The 20,570-nt window shown below is 37.9% G+C and overlaps 1 protein-coding gene and 1 long non-coding RNA gene across 4 annotated transcripts; one reads left to right on the top strand and one right to left on the bottom strand.

Annotated features, from left to right (window-relative positions):
* Window positions 1-12,584: 12,584 nt before the first annotated feature.
* On the bottom strand, window positions 12,585-15,719 carry LOC122080860 (S-adenosylmethionine decarboxylase proenzyme-like). Of its 3 annotated transcripts, XM_042647732.1 has the most exons (3): window positions 14,705-14,878; window positions 14,198-14,346; window positions 12,585-14,107 (listed from the first exon to the last, which is right to left on the bottom strand). In XM_042647732.1, exon 3 carries the CDS (start codon window positions 13,970-13,972, stop codon window positions 12,773-12,775), a length of 1,200 nt encoding a protein of 399 aa, XP_042503666.1. In that variant the 5' UTR covers window positions 13,973-14,107; window positions 14,198-14,346; window positions 14,705-14,878; the 3' UTR covers window positions 12,585-12,772. The 3 variants fall into 3 exon arrangements, with proteins under 3 accessions (XP_042503666.1, XP_042503667.1, XP_042503668.1); XM_042647733.1 differs by lacking the exons at window positions 14,198-14,346; window positions 14,705-14,878 and adding an exon at window positions 15,696-15,719 and having other exon boundaries at window positions 12,585-14,041; XM_042647734.1 differs by lacking the exons at window positions 14,198-14,346; window positions 14,705-14,878 and adding an exon at window positions 15,702-15,718 and having other exon boundaries at window positions 12,585-14,041.
* A 2,328-nt stretch (window positions 15,720-18,047) lies between these two features.
* LOC122081614 lies at window positions 18,048-19,995 on the top strand. Its single transcript, XR_006141143.1, has 3 exons — window positions 18,048-18,176; window positions 19,005-19,070; window positions 19,735-19,995. It is a non-coding gene; the product is annotated as an uncharacterized LOC122081614 (long non-coding RNA).
* Window positions 19,996-20,570: the final 575 nt, after the last annotated feature.

Below are 20,570 nucleotides of genomic sequence, written 5' to 3'. Positions count from 1 at the left end.
TAGGGGCGGACGAAAGCACGTTTCTGAAAACCTTGTTGTTGACGTCGAGCCAAGGTGACAGCATGGCCTAATGGAGGGCCGAGGTGGAAGCACTGCCTGATGGAGGGCCTAGGTGGTAGCACGACCTGATAAAGGGCCGAGGTGGCAGCACGGCCTGATGGAGGGCTGAGGTGGTAGCACGGCCTGATGGAGGGCCAAGGTGGTAGCACGGCCTAATGATGGCCGAAGTGGCAGCACTGCCTGATGGAGGGCCGAGATGGCAGCACGGCCTGATGGAGGGCCGAGGTGGTAGCATGGCCTGATGGAGGGCCAAGGTGGTAGCACGGCCTAATAGAGGGCCGAGGTGGCAGCACAGCCTGATGGAGGGCCAAGGTGGCAGCACAGCCTGATGGAGGGCCTAGGTGGCAGCACCGCCTGATGTAGGGGCGAGGTGGTAGCACGGCTTGATGGAGAGCCGAGGTGGTAGCACGGCCTGATGGAGGGCCGAGTGGAAGCACGGCCTAATGGAGGGCCGAGTGGCAGCACGGCCTGATGGCGGCCTGAGGTGCAGCATTGGTCAAGACCGGTCCTTGCCCGTGCCGTGGTTGGGAAGAAATACCCTCATCAGGGACGATTGTTAACTCCACCTTTTTGGAGCTAAAATCAAAAACCTCCCACTTAATTAATTCCAATCCTTTGAAACTAGTACCAATTAATAATGGGATGATCTGGTTCTGGTTCCTAATTGATCCTATTTCTTAATCTGTTCAAAGACCAAAACACTAGTACATAGCGCCTAAAGAAAATTGTTTTCAGCATATTGGGCTCATAAAAGATATATAATAAAATTAGATAAAATATAGGAAGTACAAATCCTTTGGACTCAATGGCCCATTTTAATATTGTTGTTTTATGGTTGTCGTTGTTGACAACCTTGGCCACATGATAGTGATGAGGTGGCTTGTAGGGATGACATGGCAGTGTACGATCTCTCCAATATGATGGTAGTGTTTTTTGGAGTGTGGGATGGTGTTTGAGTGTTTCTAGTGCAGCCATGGTATGTGGTGATTTTCGGGCCCTATATTGTCCATTTTTGCCTATTTCTATTAAGGAGAATTTTCAACATTAAAGATGAATTTCCTGAGTGTTGACTCCTAAATGTAAGTTGAATAATATAAAAGATTTTCCAATGCACTCGGATTTATCTCGATTTGATATCAGATGAAGAAGTTATGGCCTTCAAAAATTTCAGGGGTATTTTGATATTTTTACACATTCGAGACTATTGATTGGATGTTCAGAAATTAAGTTTTAGAGCTTTGAATCATGATCCATATGCATTTTGTTTCAGCCAATCCGGGTATAAGGGAGTTATGAAGATTTTCGCATGACCAGTCCAAAAAAATAAAAAATCCAATTTGGAAAATGCTCTCGATAACCTTAGGGGTTTTAGCATTCTTTTAGGTGATTAGAGAGCCTTTCTGCAATTATTGAGAACTCATACAACTTTGAGTTGACTTTTTCAATGGGAGTGTTTTTAAGGATTTTTCGGTTTGGAGGAGCCTAGTATAGATTTTCGAAAGTCGAGAGCCCTTACTTGATTTATTCGAAAGGCGAAGGAGGCTATTTGTAAATCTCAGAAGTTTTGTGGTCCTCATAGTCCCTAAGGACTATTGCTCCTTTATTCTGATCGTGCGGTCAAGATATTTGTAGATATGACGACCCTGCTCATTTTCGTATCTGCCCGCTAAAAGAAGCATGACATGTTGCTCTCTGATGATGTCACACCTAATAGTGGCATTAGCTCTCTGTCAGCCCCTTTATTTGGATCTTGTGGCACAATTTGTTGTCTGTTAGGCTCATCCAACGGATTAGTTTATGAGCACCATTTTGAGATCTGGTCCAACGGCGGAGAGTCATGCCATTGTAACACATGCCACCAGTGTATCCCATGCAAGCCTGAAAGATTTCAAATTGGCATATCTCATTAGTCCAAATTCAAATGATCATATCTTTTGATCCAAAAGGCGATTTTGATCATTTCAAGTTGCTATATGCTCAATTTTTTGTGATCTGCCTATTGGAAGCATTAGAACAGATGTTTGATTACAGAAAATCCACGGCTTTAGAGAGAGAATCTTCCCCTTTGTTTGTTGAACTTTGAATAGGTTTCGTAGGCTAATGGGATTTTTATCTACTCCATTAATAAGGGTTTGAGAAGGTAGTTGAGGGGGTTTGATGGTCTATTAATTTTAAATCAAGAGAAGAGAGAAAATAAGAGAGTATGACATCTATTGTCCATTAAAGTGGAAGAAGACAAATGAGAGGCTTTCTGAGGTGTCCAACTTGTTATGCATACTTGAAGATTCAACTTCCCTACTCTAAAGGAGAGTTAAAGATTCCAGTTTATAGAGAAATGCTCTAAGACAACTCTTTGAATACTAGATAAAGGATAAGAATTTTCATCCTCTTATTATGAATGCATATTAGCTTGAACTTGATTGTAGGGCAATCTCTATAAACCCAATATTATTGTTTTATATCTATAAGGGTTGTTTAGTGGGTGCTAGACACCAAGGGTGGGTACTCCCTTGCAGTGGGTGTTGCTATTTGTACCGGCACGGTGTGTGTCTTCTTGGTTGTATGCTGAGAAACCTAGGAGTGGGTGCTCTAGTTGTAGGTGCTATATTAGTTGAGTATTAAATAGATACGAAGCCTTTATAGGCCTACTCCTGGGACACAAGCATCTTGTCAAACCTAGTAAAAATCTATTTGTTGTGCATGTGAATTTATCATTTGTATTGTACAGAGTAAAAGTGCATAGAATGCAAAATTGGTGTGCACACTTGAACGTGCTAGGTTGAGTATACATATGATTGTGTACTAGCAGCTACAATATTTGCATGAATAGCCACACCAGCTCATACGCTCAATGAAGAAGAGAAATTGGACATATTGATTCATCCCCTAACTATAAGTAAACAATAACCAGGCAATAGGTATAAGACTTTGACAAAAACAATTACTTAATTGAAATGTAATTACAAGTAAAAGATGACTTACTTGTTCAAACGATCCTCTATAACAGTAGCAAAAATCGTCTCACTTTAAATAAAGTTGAGTCATATAGTATGTATACTCTCCTTAAGGTATTTGAATGCCCCGTATATTTGTATGCAACCAGGTTGACTTTACGTTCTCATCTCCAAGATAAAACAACTTCCAAATCGACTAAGGTGCACTTCCAGTAATCGATTACAATAGGCATATCCAAAGGTAATACTCAGAAACTCACAGAAAACCAATACCAGAAAGGAAACAGAAACCAATAGCACTTGCAGAAAATAGAGAACCAAAAAACTCTCACAGTATGTATTTCGTACAAATACCCAACCATAATCTGTATTCTGTATATATGGAATGTAAGTACCTATATACGAATGGGTATATCTGCATAGGTATCCATATGTATACAGATGTAACTCTATGTATGTATGGGAAGGTACATTCACTTATGGGGAATGGTACATGTCTCATACGTATAGGTGCATGCATGTACATATACATACGTATTTATATATATTTGGTACGTATACCAATAATATGTCCCTTAGTGTGGATCCAAACAAAAAGATATATGAAGTAAAAAATAGGTTCTTTGAACCACCCACACCCGTACTCGTACCCCGACCCAACCTCGACCATGGCCCGGCCTGGCCCAGCTTGGTGTGAGCATGCACGATTCAAAAGCACTCCAAGAATCCCCACACACACATGACAAGGAAGAGCACCTCTCCAAAGGGTTACACCTTTAACAAACATTCCTACATATATATCCAAGTTTTCTTTCATCCCTAAGCAATGTGGGACTAAACTTTTGTGAGTTGTCATTTGCTCATACACAACGCCACAAGTGCTAAAGACAAAATAGTAAAAGTAGAAGAGACACTTTTGAGGGGGAAAGCTGAATTTCAAAAAGACTACTTTGGATTTCAAAAAAGACTATTTTGAAAAGACTAATTTGACCATAATTTGAAACTTAAATTCCAATAATTCACCCACAAGTTTCAAAATATCAACAAATCGAAAACAGAATAACTGAGTATATTAAACATAGTAGGGCATATCGTTGCAGGTGTCTTCAAGACTTGAACCTACACTAGGTCTGATGAACTACGCTACAAAGTACAGGTGAAGTTAGACTACGTGAACCCTTCCTCATCTGTGTAGCCGGCTAGGTCACCATCCATATCTTTCCAGTCGACGTTCGAAACAACCTTTAACATGACAATATTAGACATTTTTTACCGGCCTTGTCCCCTATCTTGGTCTATTGGATGTTTAGAAATTTTGCCTTTAAAATTCTCATTAGTTGGCAGCCACACCCCCTACATCCACTTAGGTCATCCCATAGTGTGCACCGCAGTTAACAAACCCCCACAGTTCGTGAGATTCAGCTTAATTAAGAGTTTATAATTCATCCTCTTTTCTTTGTGGTGGTATTACTTTACCATCTAGCCAGAATGAGCAATTGAGTAGTAGTACTAAGTAGGTCATCCAGTGACTTCATTTGTATCCTTTGAACATAATTCAGGATTTAACCTCTTCACATAGGTTTGGTGTCCATCACATAACCTATGACACATGCCTTAAGCTCATTCCTTTAGATGAATCATGTATAACCTTACCATGCATTGGTTTTGTGAACATATCGGCTAAATTGCTTTCTGATTTCACAAAATCAATAGCTATTATCCCTTCATTTATGTACTGCCTTACCAGATTATGTCCAAGACGAATATGTCTGATTTTTCCATTGTATACTCTACTTTTTGCTTCAGCTATAGCTGCCTGACTATCACAATGAAGTGATATAAAATGCACCGATTTTGGCCACAATGAAAAATTTGCCACTAAATTTCTAAGCCACTCGACTTTAGTTCCAGCCTTTTCTAAAGCGATAAATTCCGCTTAAATGGTGGATCATGTATCACAGGATTATTTAACTGATTTTCATGAAACCGCTTCACCACCTAATGTGAACACGTATCCACTAGTTGCTAAGGATTCATTTATATCTGATATCCAATTATCATCACAATAGCCTTCCAAAATAGTAGGATTACCACTGTAACGAAGACCATAATTTATAGCCAACGCTCTTTGCTTGGATTGTGAGTGTGTTGATTCAACTTTTCAACTACTAATGCTATATCTAGCCTGGTACAATTCATCAACTATGAAACAGAACCAATAACTTGTGAGTATTTCTTTTGATTTATTGGTTCACCCAAATACTTTTGTAAATGGCATCCCACTTCTAAAGGCGTCTTTATTTTTTGTGAGTCAAAATAGTTATACTTTTTAAGCATACTTTCCACATAATGTGTTTGAGATAAGATTATCTCCTTTTCTTTCCTAATTATCTTGATTCCAAGAATAACATCAGCCTCACCCAAATCTTTTGTACCAAAATTAGACATCAATAGATTTTTAGTTTGCATAACAATGTCCAAATTTGTACCTATGATTAACATGTCATCTACATAAAGAAGTATAAATACACCTTTACCTTGATGAAATTTACTATATAAACATCTTTCAGCATCATTTACAACAAATCCATTTGATATTAATACCATATCAAGTTTAGCATATCATTATTTTGGTGTTTGTTTCAGTCTATATAGTGATTTTACAAGTTTACAAACTTTTTGTTTCTTTCCAGATACTATATACCCTTCAGGTTGTTTAATGTATATTTCTTCTTCTAAGTCACCATTTAAAAACGTTGTCTTCACATCCATTTGGTGTATTATCAAATTATAGATAGAATCCATTGCTATCATTATTCGTATTGTAGTAATTCTAGCAACCGGAGCAAAAGTGTCAAAATAATCTATATTTTCTTTTGTCTAAAACCTTTAATAACAAGTCTAGCTTTAAACTTATCAAGTGATCCATCCGGTTTTAATTTCTTTCGAAATATCCACTTGGTGTAACACTTTAGACCCTAGTGGCAAATCAACTAACCCCTAAGTGTGATTGGATAAAATGGAATCTATTTCACTTTTTATAGCTTCCTTTCAGAATACCGCATTTTGAGATGTTATTGCCTCTTTATATGTAAGAGGATCCTTGTCTATAAGATAAAAAAGCCAATCATCTTTTGAGTAAGTAGACTTCTTTTATCTCTTACTTCTCATTAGTTGACTTCCTTCATTTTCATTGGATGTATGATCACTTTCTTTTGACATTTCTTTTCCTAAACTTAAGTCTTTTCCTATACTTAAGTCATCAATATTTTTCATACATAATTGTAAGCTTGACTTAAAAGGAAAAATATTTTCAAAAAATTCAACTTCTCTGGATTCTACAATATCATTTTCTTCAAACACATCATCTATGGTTTTGAGAACCATACAACGATATGCAGAATTATGCTTTTCATATCCAATAAACACACAATTAAGAGTCTTAGGCCCTAGTTTTATTTTCTTTGGTCAAGTAATTGTCACATTTGATAAACAATCCCATACTTTTAAATGATTTATACTAGATTTACTACCATGCCATAATTCATATGGTAGCATACCGGTCTTCTTGTGGGGTACCCTATTTAAAATATAGCAAGCAGATAAAATTGCTTCACCCCACATATCAAGTAATAAATCCAAACTAATTAACATAGAATTCATCATCTCTTTTAATGTTCAGTTTTTTTTTCTGCTATACCATTTGATTCAAGTTGGTAAGAGTTTGTAATTTCATGAACAATATCATGATTTTCATAAAATTCATTTATGCTAAAATATTCTGAACCTCTATCAGTTTTAAGCCTTTTAATTTTCTTTCAAAGTTGATTTTCAACTTCAGTTTTGTATGATATGAAAGCATTTCCTGCTTCATCCTTTGAATTAAGTAAATAAAACATGGTGAATCTTGAATAATCATCAATAAAAGTTACAATATATTTTTTACCACCCCTTGATTCATGTGACTTAAAATCGCCTAAATCACTATGTATCAAGTCTAGTAAACCACTTTGCCTAACAACAGATTTATGAGATTTTTTGATAAACTTAGCCTCTATACAAGTGGGACACTTATCTAGAGAAGGCTTAATTTTATTTTTAAGCAATCCTAATTTGTATATTTTAGAAATGCAAGAAGCACTACAATGTCCTAATCTACCATGCCATAAATCATAAGAGTCAACAAAGTAAACAGAAGAACTTGACATTTCATTAATAATTTCAGATACACTTAATACAAATAAACCATCACTCAAATAGCATTTCCCCACAAATACATCATTTTTCAACAATACAGCTTTATCCGACTCAAAAGACAACTTCAACCCGGCCTTGTTTAGAAGTGTCCTTGAAATCAGATTTCTCCTTATATTAAGAACATGGAGTATATTTTCCAAAACAAGTTGACCTTTTCCAACCACACTTGAAGATTGGGAAGTTCTCATAAAGACCTTGTCATCAATTTTTATATTAAAATACTTAGAAAAGGAACTTTGATCTCCACTGATGTGTCTTGTAGTACCAGTATCAAGTACCCAATCCATTGATTTTTCAACCATATTAACCTCTGTTATCAGTGCAGTAAAAATCTCACTTTCAATGAGATTACTCTTAGCATTTTCAGACCCTTTCTTTTTGCTCTTGCAATCCTTCTTGAAATGACCTGGTTTTTTTATAAAGGAAGCAAGTACCTTTCTTTTTCTTGAAAGATTTATCCTTCTTAACATGAAGGCCCTTCTTAGAGTTTACTTGCTTCTCTGTTTCAACCAAATTTGCTTTGAGTTTGGGAGTCTCAATAGCCTTGTGTTTAGCACGGTTCCTTTCTTCAATTTTGATCCAAACTACAACTTGTTCAAAGATCCACTCCTTTCTCTTTTGCTTCATGGTTAAATTAAATGGGTTCCAAGAAGAAGGGAGTTTCTCAATCAATGAACCGGTGAAAAATGCATCCGATAGAATTATATTCTCCTTTGCTAGCTTCTCAACACGTAGTTGAAATTTTTCAATCTAGGAGGAGATGTCCTCTCCATCAGACTTAACAAAATTCAGAAAGTTGGTCACCACATTCTTACTACTCCCTGCATCCTCAAGAGTGTACTTCTTGGACAGAGCATCTCATATCATGTATGCACTTTCAAAAGAATTATAAACATTATATAACTCAAGTGAAAGTGCATTCAAAATCTGATTCTTGCATTGAAAATCAGCCTCCACCCAAGTGAGTCTTTTTGCTTCAAGTTCAGGATCCTCACTTTGTAGCGGCTTGGGTTTAATCAATGCAAAAGCAACCCCAATCTAAGACAAAACAAGCAGAAGCATTTTCTTCCACCTTTTGAAATTTTGACCACTGAATTGGTCAATTTTTTCAAATTCAGAAACGATCCTCATCTTCTCCTTGACAGGTTGAAGTGATCCAACTGTAGGCACAACATTGATGGGTGTTGAAAAGTAAGTAGGTAGTACTGGTGGAGCAAAGTTGACAGTAGGAATTGGTACATCAGTAATGGTAGGTAAAGTTGGTGTGGCACCACTTCCATTAATTTCAGCATTTACATTATGTGTATGAGAATCCGTATCATTTTCCATATCCTTGTACCTAGGTTCAAATACCTTAAGATTGTAAGTAAATAATAACCAGGCAATAGGTATAAGACTTTGACAAAAACAATTACTTAATTGAAATGTAATTACAAGTAAAAGATGACTTACTTGTTCAAACGATCCTCTGTAACAGAAGCAGAAATTGTCCCACTTTAAATGAAGTTGAGTCGTATAGTATGTATATTCTCCTTAAGGTATTTGAATGCCCCATATATTTGTATGCAATTAGGTTGACCTTATGTTCTCACCTCCAAGATAAAACAACCTCCAAATCGACTAAGGTGCACTTCTAATAATCGATTCCAATAGGTATGTCCAAAGGTAATACTTAGAAACTCACAAAAAATCAATATCATAAATGAAACAGAGACCAATAGCACTTGCAGAGAACAAAGAACAGAGAACCAAAAAACTCTCACAGTATGTATTTCGCACAAATACCCAACCATAATTTTGTATTCTATATATATGGAATGTAGGCACCTGTATACGAATGGGTATATCTGTATAGGTACCCATACATATACAGGTGTGACTCTATGCATGTATGGGAAGGTACATTCACTTATGGGAAATGGTACATGTCTCATACGTACAGTGCATGCATGTACATATACATACGTATTTACATATATTTGGTACCTATACCAATAATATGTCCTTTAGTGTGGATCCAAACAAAAAGTTATATGTAGTAAAAAGTAGGGTCTTTGAACCACCCACACCCATACTCGTACCCTGACCCCTCCCCTGGCCTCGGCTCAGCATGCGCGATTCAAAAGCACCCCAGGAACCCCTACCACATGACAAGGGAGAGTGACTTTCCAAAGAGCTTGCACCCTTAACAAACATTCCTACATATATATCCAAGTTTTCTTTCATCCCTAAGCAATATGGGACTAAACTTTTGTGAGTTATCTTTAGCTCTTACACAACTCCACAACTGCTAAAGACAAAATAGTAAAAGTAGAAGAGACACTTTTGAGGGGGAAAGCTGAATTTCAAAAGACTACTTTGGATTTCAAAAAAGACTATTTTGAAAAGACCAATTTTACCATAGTTTGAAACTTAAATTCCAACACTAACCATCCCAAGTGTCTGTCGGGACTCGACAAATATGAGTTTGCTTGGCTCAAGAGAGTGAATAGTGAGTGAAACCCCTACACATATATAAACTCCCATAATCATTTCTAACTAGTTAAACTAAATGAATTTGTCTAGTTCTAATTATAAAAATAAATCATTCTAAGGGCTAAGACCAAAATTGACCTACTAATAATTAGTTCTTATCGATTTTGTTTTTAATTGGCCGGCTCTAATATGGTCCCGATTCCTATCCTAGATTGACGAGTCCAAATTATTTGCAGCAAGCGGTGAGGTGTAGTGAGCATCCAACGGCTGGGAAGGTCCGGCCATCCACCCCAGTTGTCCCAGTCATTGGATGCTCACTGCACCTCACCGCCTCACAGCAGACGATTTGGACTCCAAATTGATACTACCACTAGTTTAGGTGGAACTTGTGAACTTTATGTTGGGATGTCCAAATAAGCCAAACTATTTGTATACTCAATCGAACAAAGTCTGTAATAGATCCAAGATTAAAGGACTTCTTTGCTTATCAAAAGAAGTGGTTCTTAATCTCTACAAGAGCAATTACTATAACTCCTAATAAGGATGTCCAACTGATGCATGCATCGAAATCTAATTTCACGCCATGAAAACACCCAAACTAGCAGAAATGTTTGCCATACTCAATTAACTAAAGGACGTAATAGGAAAAAACATCATCTACAGTGAGTGCGGTGGTGCAGTGAGCATCGGATGGTTGAGAGGACCTTTGGGTGCGTGTCCAGATGCTCTCAGTCATCCGATGCTCGCCGCACTCAATGCAGAGAATAATCAATAGATCCAAGATTTAAATTAAGAACTTCTTTGATTATCATACACAGTCTCATATGGAGATTTGCTTAATAATCAACTAGACTCCATAAAATTTTATGTTTGTGTTGAGCGCTCACGCATGCACTGAAACAGACTTCATTCATGCCAACAGCTCCATGCTCTGTTGACTTGTTGTATTACCTTGTAAGAGGCAGGTCTCGGGTTCCAATCCTATTTTAAGCACCTCTACATTTTTATTACAGGTATGATAAGATTTGATCCATTTACCTAGGTTATGTTTGGTTGTAAGGGGAATTAACATTAATTCCAGATCAATCCATATTTGGTCATAAAATTTCACTTCACTTTTTCATCCAAAACCCTTGGCTATATAATATGTAAAATAAAAATTACATGTAAAATATATCATTACTAAATATAGTTAAAAAAACTAAGTAGTTTATACAATCATAGGGGTAATGATTATAAACATTTCTTTTTAAAGTATGTAAATTTCACTTCCTTTCCCTTTAAATTCTCATTGCAACCAAACGGAGCCTTAGAAATGTAAATGGATCGAATACAAATCTGATATAGCTATCTGCGTTTGATGTAAGGTAGAGGAATCTGGAAAGATTGCCTCGGTTCGGATTGTTCTCTGCAGCTTGGGAATATGAAGTTGGAATTGATCGATTAGGGCGTCACTAGTATGATTTTGATATTTTGATGCGGTTTGATACCGAATCTCCTTGGTTACAATTTGGAGAAGATAATTCGGTATGATTTTGGTATTGGTACCAAGTGAAAACCCTTACTTTTGCTTACTTGGCTTTTCTACTCGAGCGTTCTCTTCCACTTCCATTGGTTGAGACTAACCAAAAAATCTTCCAAATTTTAGTCCCTTCTCCTTGGCCTTCTTCTCATGCAATCTCTTCAAATTCGAAAGGTTAAGGTTGCGGAGAGATTGGGTGACGGATGTGCTGGGGGTGGGACAGGGTTAGGTTGCAAAGAGATGGGCTTGCAGTCAATCACTCAATCCGGGTAACAGTCAAATTTTTTTCAACAGTATATCAATGATTTCAATGAATTTTATCATTTTGTTGGTCGAGTCATCCTCTGATTCCTTGTAAAACACTGCAGGGCTCGGTTCCTATCCAACCAGTCATGCATATTTACAGAGTAATCACAGCTGTACGATTGGCATATGTCTACCATGGTCTTTTTTTTCGTTTTTTTTGGCATACGTCTACCATGGGCAGTTCTGACTTCTGGGAGGCAACGTAGATGTGGCAGTTCCAAATTGGAAAACAAGGTCGCCCATGACGTAAGCCCAAACAAATTACCTAAATACCCAGTCCAAATTTGCTCAAAAAAATTTTTTGGTAGCAATTTTCTCAAAACTTTGAACACCCATATCTTGGACTCAAGTCCAAAATTGAGTTATTTCAAAGGCATTTTAACACTTTTTATTAAGTACCTTTTTTTCTGGTAGGATTTTTTATAAAATACTTTGACTTGATATGAAATTTGGGGACTGATATAATCAGTAGTGACTATATCTATTGTGATTTTGTATGGTCAGGATAGAATCTTTTCCCGTCAAGGGATAAATGAACACATTTTCATATCAAATTTTAATATATGAAAAAATTTGGATATTTGAGTGGATTCTAGCAGATCAGTTAATCAGTTTTAAATCATGTTAATCTTTTAGGGGTACTTCAATCATTTTACCAATATGATCTCCAACATTATAGGCATGTCCTAAACCTATTGATAGCTTCTCTTGGTTCGCCTGTGGGCTATAAAAAGCGCAACCTAAGGCCTGTCAGGCTCAGCGTGGACTTGCACCCCTAGTCTTCTTCCATTGTAGAACCAAGAGATGCTAGGCACCCTAGAATTCTCTTTTACATTTATGGTTTTATGCTCAGAAATGCCACTTGAAACAAACACCAATCTGGCTCACCAAATTGATCACTGTTCTTTAATTACAGACAGCGCTAGACAATCTGAAAATTTGAACTAATTCTATCAAAATTAAATTAGAAATTGAACCAAAGAGTACTTTAAGGTTTAACCAAAATAAAATTGACAAATAAGGTCCATTCCAATCTTTATTTTTTCCAAATAAGCTATTACATGAAGAAAGAACAACCCAACCCTGCCTCTGTGAAGAAAGCTTATAAGAAAGAAAACCCCACCCCAACTTCAAAGTAAACTACGAAATTAACACTGGCCGGACTGGACCATATTGAACCTAACTAGCTGGACCCAAATTAAAATACAGAAACACAGGGACACGCAAGCGCAGATATGGCGCCGCTTTCTTCTTCTACCTTCATCTTATCAAAAAGCTCCACTTCTTCTACCAGGTCTTCCCAGCAATGGAGTGTAGATTTAGGTGAGGACAATGCGCACTCCTGCTCCTTCACCGTGAAGTAACGGTACACCACGCACCCTCCACCGGGAAGCTCCTGTTTCACAACATTGCTGCACGCGTACCCTTCCACAACATCGTCTTCCCCCCACGTGCCAGTCCCACCAAAGCTCGTCACAGCAACGGAAAACTGAGCCGGGCGGAAGCACCTCAGAACACGTTGGATAAGCGGTTCGAATTCAACCGAACCGGGGTCGAACCCCATGGCTTCATAGCTGGCGTAGCTGAACCCGTCCTCGGGGGTAACATGAATCGTCGAGAAAGCCCCACCGTCGATTGCATTCATCGAGTAGCCACACGGTTCGAAATCAAAGTCGCAGAGCTCATGAGTCGGCATTATATCGGCGATTCCAGCAAGTTTTGTCATTTTCTTGGCCGAGTCATCTTCCGATTTCTTGTAAAAAACAGCGGCTCGGTCCCTATCTAACTCAGTCATGCACATCTCCAGAGTAATCACAGGCGTACGATCAGCATCATCGTCTGTCTTCGATGGTAGGTTCTGAGAGGCTGCGTAGATGTGCCAGTTCCAATTTGGAATCAAGGGATCGCCGATGACGTAAGCCCTCCCAAAGGAGGCCAAATTACCCAAATAGCCGTTAAGGACCTCGACTTCTTCAGTGAAGCTACCGTGCGGCGAAGGCTGGGCATCAGGGAAGATGAAGGTCCCACGAGAGTACTTAACAGATGAAACAGAGAGCGAGAGAGAACTCGCGAATTCGAGAATCGGTGGAATCGCTTGCAGCAGCTTTGTGGTTCCGCAAGTCTTGAGTATCATCTTCAGAGGATAAAGGAAGAGGCTCGATTCAGAAAGAACATATGAGTCGAATTCAGAATTTGAGAGCTGATCAACAATAGTGCAGCAAGCGGCATCAAGGATAGAGTCGAGTTGGACACGAGTAAGGGCTCGGAGTCCCCGACCTAGCGGATCGATAAACATGGGGGCTTCGGAGAATGTGATTTCGAGACGTTTCTCGAATCCTTCGAACCCGATTGGTGAAGGCGAGGGTGGGCAATGAGTAGTACCCAGTAGAACGGCCATTGCTTCGGTTGTGAATGAAAAACTCGGAAGCTAATGTTGCAGTAGCAGATAAGAAGGGGAGAGAGAGAGTAACTAAATTATCCTACTCTACCGACGAAGATTTCTGAAGGGTTGTCAGGATGGCTTCCTCAGGCACTGCACAAAGAAGAATAGAATAGAAGAAGTTAGAGTTTGAAGTGCAGGGAAGAAAATAAAAATAGAGGTTTTGTGTTTTTTGATGTTTACGTTTGAGTAAGCAGCAGATCGGAACTTCTCGATTCCACCGTGGGGTCGAATATCTTCAATGCCGTAGCCTAGGGGAACTTCGTAATCCAAAGAACTGGTACTGGATTTCGTCTGACCACCTTTGGACTCCATTACAGCATTCCCGCTCCCTGCAACGAACAGCATATAATAATAAACAAAATTATTAGTTTCTGTGAAGAAGATGATTGAAAAAAAAAACCCTAAAAGAACTAATAATGCCTATAATCTAAGACGCATTCAATCAAGAAAACAAAATCTAAATTTTGAACACAAAAGACCCATTACACAGTAAATAAATAAGAGATCACAGAATCGAAAAGACCAAAAATCAATCGACAAGGAGATTCAGAGAAAAAAAAAACACATAATCATATGCAAAAGATTGAAAAAAGAAATCATGCAGCGGTAGTTTAGGAAGATAAAACCCTTCTACATTCAACGAGAGAGAGAGACAATGAAGCAAAGACCAATAAACCTGAAACTTACCTTACAATGGATTAGAAACTTAGAATGGCGAAGATCTTGATGAGAACCTCTCCTTCAGCCTTTCACTTATGCAGAATTCCGAATTATAAAAGAGAAACGAAAGAGGAGGAGATAGAGACCTAATCCTTATAGGAGAACGAGAGAGCAAGAATAGAACGCGTAGTGCCTAGTGAAACGGAAGAGAGTATTTATAGGCGGAGCGGAGAACAAAGGGCGTGACCGCGTGAGAGAGAGAGAGAGAGAGAGAGGGAGAGGAGCGTTTCCTTTTGTGACTCAGTTTCCTATTTCGGATTCTTACCTTGAGCCTCAAGGCACCCATCTTACAAAATCGAATCTCACCGTTAAACCAGATATCGATTCTGGTTTTAGAGAGGGGACACGATTATTAAACCGTGTGGTTCGATTTTGGCCAATAAATCATTGGTTTTGAACCAGTTAAACCTGATACACTATTAAGTCGATTAATCCCTAAAAAAACTAATCCTGTTGATTTACATGTATCCTCTCTAGATGCCCCGGTTCAAGCCAATAATGTAATTTTATTGAGCTTTAAAAATTAGATTTATTTCGAATTAGGCCCAAAACAAATAACTCAAACCAATAACAAATAGTTAAGTCAAACCAGTAATAAATCGATAATACTCGAACCAACCAACAAAACCGAAATCTTTAGAAAAAACATTTTAATTGGAATGATTTATTAGTTAATTTTGATTTAAGATACTGAAATCATTTAATAAATAATTTGGTTCCGATTTCTACCCTTCATGCCTTGAACCAGACCAATTAACCGGAACCAAAACGATCAACACCCTTTGCAAAAGAAAGTTTAAAGGTAATTTAAGTCATTGCCTTATTGGCGCCTTAAATAAGGCAGCGAATCTGGGAAACGTCTTGTCATAAGGCTAAAGCCATAGTTAAGATTTCTAGTATCAACGGTCAGGGTAGGGTTAGGGTTTCGAGGCCAGCTTATAGAGAGAGAGAGAGTGAAAGAGAGAGAGAGAGAGAGAGAGAGAGAGAGATTTAAAAGAGCTATTTTTGGTAAAGAAAATAAATAAAGCAACAATTAAATCCGGCTGCCCCTTGGGAGCCTGCATTCACACGACTGATTACTGCATGAGCAAGCTGTCATTCCTTTTGTGTTTTTTTCCGCCTGATTCAATTATGGCTATTGTTTCTTTTGTGTCGATGGTAGCCGACGTGAGGTATCCATACAACTAGGATTTAAAGAGAACTTTTCCACTACTCCCTTTCATTAGAGCCGAGTGCCGACTTTTTTTTTTTTTCTTTGGTTAAACAAAAGACTTTATTAACAATAAAACCTTGTACGATTACAATCAGCCAATAGCAAGATTGCAAATACAAGCGGGAGGTGGAGCATACAAAAGAGAAAATGAAGGCTGAACTGATGCCGCAAAAGAAGCTAAAGAGTCAGCAACAGAGTTCGCTTTTATGAAGATATGAATGAAGCTCACATCAGTAAAATGATTGATAAACTGTAGACAATCCTGTATAATATACTTGATCCTCCAAGAGCAAGCGACAGACAACCCCTTGAGGAGCTTGATGACCAGTTCGTTGTCACTTTCAATAATAATCTGCTTCCAATTGTGAGATGAAGCAATAAGATGGGCTTGCCAGATTGCCAACGCTTCTGCTGTGATTGCATATGATGTTCCAATACCCAAAGAAAAGCAACACATGAGAAATGCATTATGATCCCGGCAAATACCACCAATTCCAGCCGAGTGCCGACTCAATCAATCATCTTTGGGAGTTGATTAGCTGACCAATCGACCAGGTGATGAAAGGATGTGGGCCACCATTGATCCTTTCTCCTCTCTAACCATGTGATGATGGATGAAATTAAAACATCAACCAATGAGGTGTATGGGTTTCAGATTCGTATTAATTTCTCTTATCAGATTATTATCCGTTTGATTTTGATTTGATCACGGTTTGATTTCGGTTTAGCATATAAATATATTAAAAAAATATGAAAAATATGGTTTTTTTAATAAATTTCGGGTGGCTACCAATTTTTAAGTTTGGTTCGATATCTAATGAACTTTCGATATGATCTGATTTGGTATCGATCAGTTTCAATCATTTTAGATTGGTTTCGTCAATTTGGTTAGGTTTTGACACTCCTAATTAGGGGTATCAAAAATGAGACTTGGCCGATTGAACCGACAGGATCAGATGGAATCAAAACCAATCAATCAAACTCCCTTATTAGTTCAATATTAATTTTGATTTTAGAAACCTCTAAGAGATCGAAAGCAACCATTTTTTTTTTTTTGGTACAAGAAAGCAACCATTTGGAAGGATTCAAATTGTCTGCAGTGAGCGGTGAGATGCAGTGAGCATTTGGCAGCTAAGAGCATCCCGACACACGCCCCAAGGGGCTCTCAGCCACTCGATGCTTACTGCACCTGTGCAATGGCTGCAGACGATTTTCACTCCATTTGGAACTAGCTAAAAAAATCAATAATATTCTATATATTTTAAAGGAAAATTATCTTATACTACTCCTAATTTTAACATTTACATCGTGTAACACCCTCGTTTGCTAATAATATCGACCACAACCCCTGATGCATAACACCATTAGCTTAGAAATAGAAAATACCATTTTGACCTTCTTATGGCCCTTGGAACACTACATGTTACACTCATGCCCAAAACCCCAGACTAATTTCAACATTTGGATACAGCTGATATACCAAAGCTGATAACCACGGGTAACTTGGATTGCCTAATGCACAACATAGAAGGATTGCAAATTCCTGAAGAAGTCAGTGTAAGTCTCCTACTCTTGAAAAAGTTCACCTAAATTCAGTATTGTAATACATGGGAATATAGCTCACACACTTGTACAATCCCTAGAGACCATTGATGCAACAAAGTGGAGTTGTCCCAAGTAATTGGGCAAAATTGTCCCAACCGGTAGGAGTAATGTGACAAAATAGGTTAATTAGCCCTGGGACCAAGGCCTACGCACTTGTGCACCTTAAATCACCTCCAATAATTGATACAACTTATAAATGGGTGGATTAATTGATTAGATCACCCTGAGGTGGGCCCACTAGTGCCAATTAGGGAATTAACCTACGAATAGAAAAAAACCAATTTATTTTCCAAATAGGCCTCAATGAACTTTAAGTTACTACATAAATAGTTATTAGTAAAACTCATTTATCTCCCAAACAAGCCTCAAGTAAACTTAAGTTACTATATAAAGAACTATTAGTAAAACTCATTTATTTCTCAAACAAGCCTTAGTGAACTTAAGTTACTATATAAGAAGCTATAGCTTATTTGTTTCACAAACACCATTTGTAAAGGCAGAAGAAAAAGAGAAGGGAGAAAGAAGGAGAGAGAAGAAAGGAAGGCAAGGAGGAGAAGGAGGAGAAGGAGAGCTTGAGCAAGGGAAAGGGAAGCATCCCCACTCACCTACACTAAATCAAAGGTGAGTACATATTCTCTCTCTACCTCTCTCTCTTATTTTAAGTTTCCCTACTAAGCTAATTGGGACAACCCTAATTGAAATCACCACAAACCACCCTATGGATTTGTAAATTAGTCGGGGTTTTTTTTTTCCCCTGTTAAGACCGAGCTTAGCTCATTTAAGTACTCACAATTGAGTAGGGTGACCCAACATAAGAAACCCCAAATAGATTTTCCCAAATTGGGTAACATAAACCCTAAATTGGAGAAAATAATTAAAACCCCTATAATCTACCACTCTAATTCAACTATAAATTGGGGATTTGATGTAAGATACCTAGATTAGGGGATTTAGGTGGTCATATGTGGGTTTAGGGACCCAATACATGGAACCCCCAATCAAATTTCCTAAATTGGGAACCTAAACCCTAAATTGGGGAAAATAACCAAAACTCTTATGATCTACTACCTTAACTCGACTACAAATTTGGGGAATTGATGTAAGATACCTATATTAGTGGATGTAGATGATTACAATTGGGTTTAGAGACCCAATATATGCAAACCCTAACTAATTTTTCCCAAATTGAGTAACCCAAAATCCTAAATTAAGGAAAATGACCAAACCTAAAAGAAATTTATTTAACATATGTGACTAATTACATCGTTCCTAAGATGATTAGTGTGTGCATGTGTTGCATGCATGAAATCTAACCTTAGAATACTAATCCTAACATGCAGAACCTACCTAAAATGGGTAAACCATGTGGTGGGCATGTAATCAACACCATAAAGGAATTAGGAGTATACATAGCTTTGACCTAAACCCATTTTTCTTTTCAATGAATAGAACCGTCAACCGGTGAGGCTATGCAACGCGAGGTTATCAATAGTACACGGCTCATAGAGACGAAAGGTATGCTTTATTTTGAGGAGTGTTTATTTTTATTTGTTTCTATGCATGATCATGTGTTTGTGGATTTTATAATCTACTACTTTATTGAGAAATGGAAGTGCATATGATGTGTGATGTGGATAGTAAGTGATGGTGAATTATAGATAGTGTGTGTTGGTGAATTGTGAGAGATTGTGATTGTTGTTGTTGGGTGGGGTGTAGTGTGCCAAGGTAGTTTCCGGCATTGCATTCCCAATCATGTCTACCTTACTATTGTGATGTTGTATATTGCATATTAGAATTTATCTGTTTAAGATAATAGACCGGGGCACTACACCCCATGCTAGTAGGAGTGGAGTATTGGCTAATCCCATAGGGTGGCATGCTTGTTGAGAATATCATATATGTAGTACGACATATTGTACTTAGAGACGGTTGCAACACGGGTGATCGAGGATTTTCTGGGTCCTACAAGCTTCTGATCAGGGATATCCCCTATGTTGCAATAGCATTAAGACCATTAGGTATGATGTTAGGTTTGTGTGATAATAATCCGAATCATTATTGTATTCATTTAATCTTGTTGATCTTTATTGTTGCATCCATACTTAATTGCACTTGCTTGTATGTCCACCCCTCACTAGGCTTCGTGGAAGCTCACTCCAATTGTTGTCATTTTTTTTAGATGTTGATTCAAGTATTTCCTCCGATGTCATTGTGGAGACTCTAACACTGCTTGGAGATGAGTTGCGGGAAGAAGAGCTAGTAGAGCACGAGCAAAGTTATATTTGTGATGACAGTGCCTACGGGGCACTCTGAGGATGATAGATGTCACTCTTACCTTTTGATTCTTTTTTGTATATATTTGATGTAATGCTGTAGATAGTATATGTAATTATGTTTTGATAGGAATTCACATTCTTATTGTGTAAATACGATACTTATCACCAGGAGTACACCAGTTGTACTATTTTACTGCTTATTAAATACTTATAGAGTTTAGTTCATTTCATATATTTGTGATCTTAAAGTACTGCATCGAGGATCCTGATTGGATTATTGGATATGAGAGACTGTCCAAGTCACAAGCCTTCAGGTAAGTGAAGGTGAGGTATGACACACCCCTAATTCCAATCATCTTCAACCTCCGGCCCTTGAGCCAACATCAACGAAGAAGACAAATGAGAAGTAATAATTAGGTAAAATCTCATGTTAAAGAAAGGGGATTTCATTGAAGATACCAAAATTGATTTTTTAAGGAAGAAAAAGGGGATGATATCCATTTTATACATTACTATATCAGGCTCCATGGATATTGATTGGTTTCTAGTAGTCAAAATTTCTCAGCACCTTAGATTTGCACATATAGAGGGAATTTGTTTCTTTATTTTTCAGTACAGAATGGTGCCAAAACATGGGCTGCAGTATGAACCAGGTTTAGGTATGTGATTCAGCAATGTAAGAAGCCTAGAACTCATACCAACGATTGTAGAATCTATCAATGCAATTGAGTTTTTACCT

The sequence above is a fragment of the Macadamia integrifolia genome, chromosome 6 (assembly GCF_013358625.1).
Source record: "Macadamia integrifolia cultivar HAES 741 chromosome 6, SCU_Mint_v3, whole genome shotgun sequence".
NCBI lineage: Eukaryota > Viridiplantae > Streptophyta > Magnoliopsida > Proteales > Proteaceae > Macadamia > Macadamia integrifolia.
The sequence above is the reverse complement of the archived record's forward strand: the minus strand, read 5'-3'. Positions and strand labels throughout refer to the sequence as shown.

Excerpts from the sequence above, each read along its gene's own strand:
- LOC122080860 (XM_042647733.1), bottom strand. The coding sequence starts at position 13,972 with ATGGCCGTTCTACTGGGTACTACTCATTGCCCACCCTCGCCTTCACCA.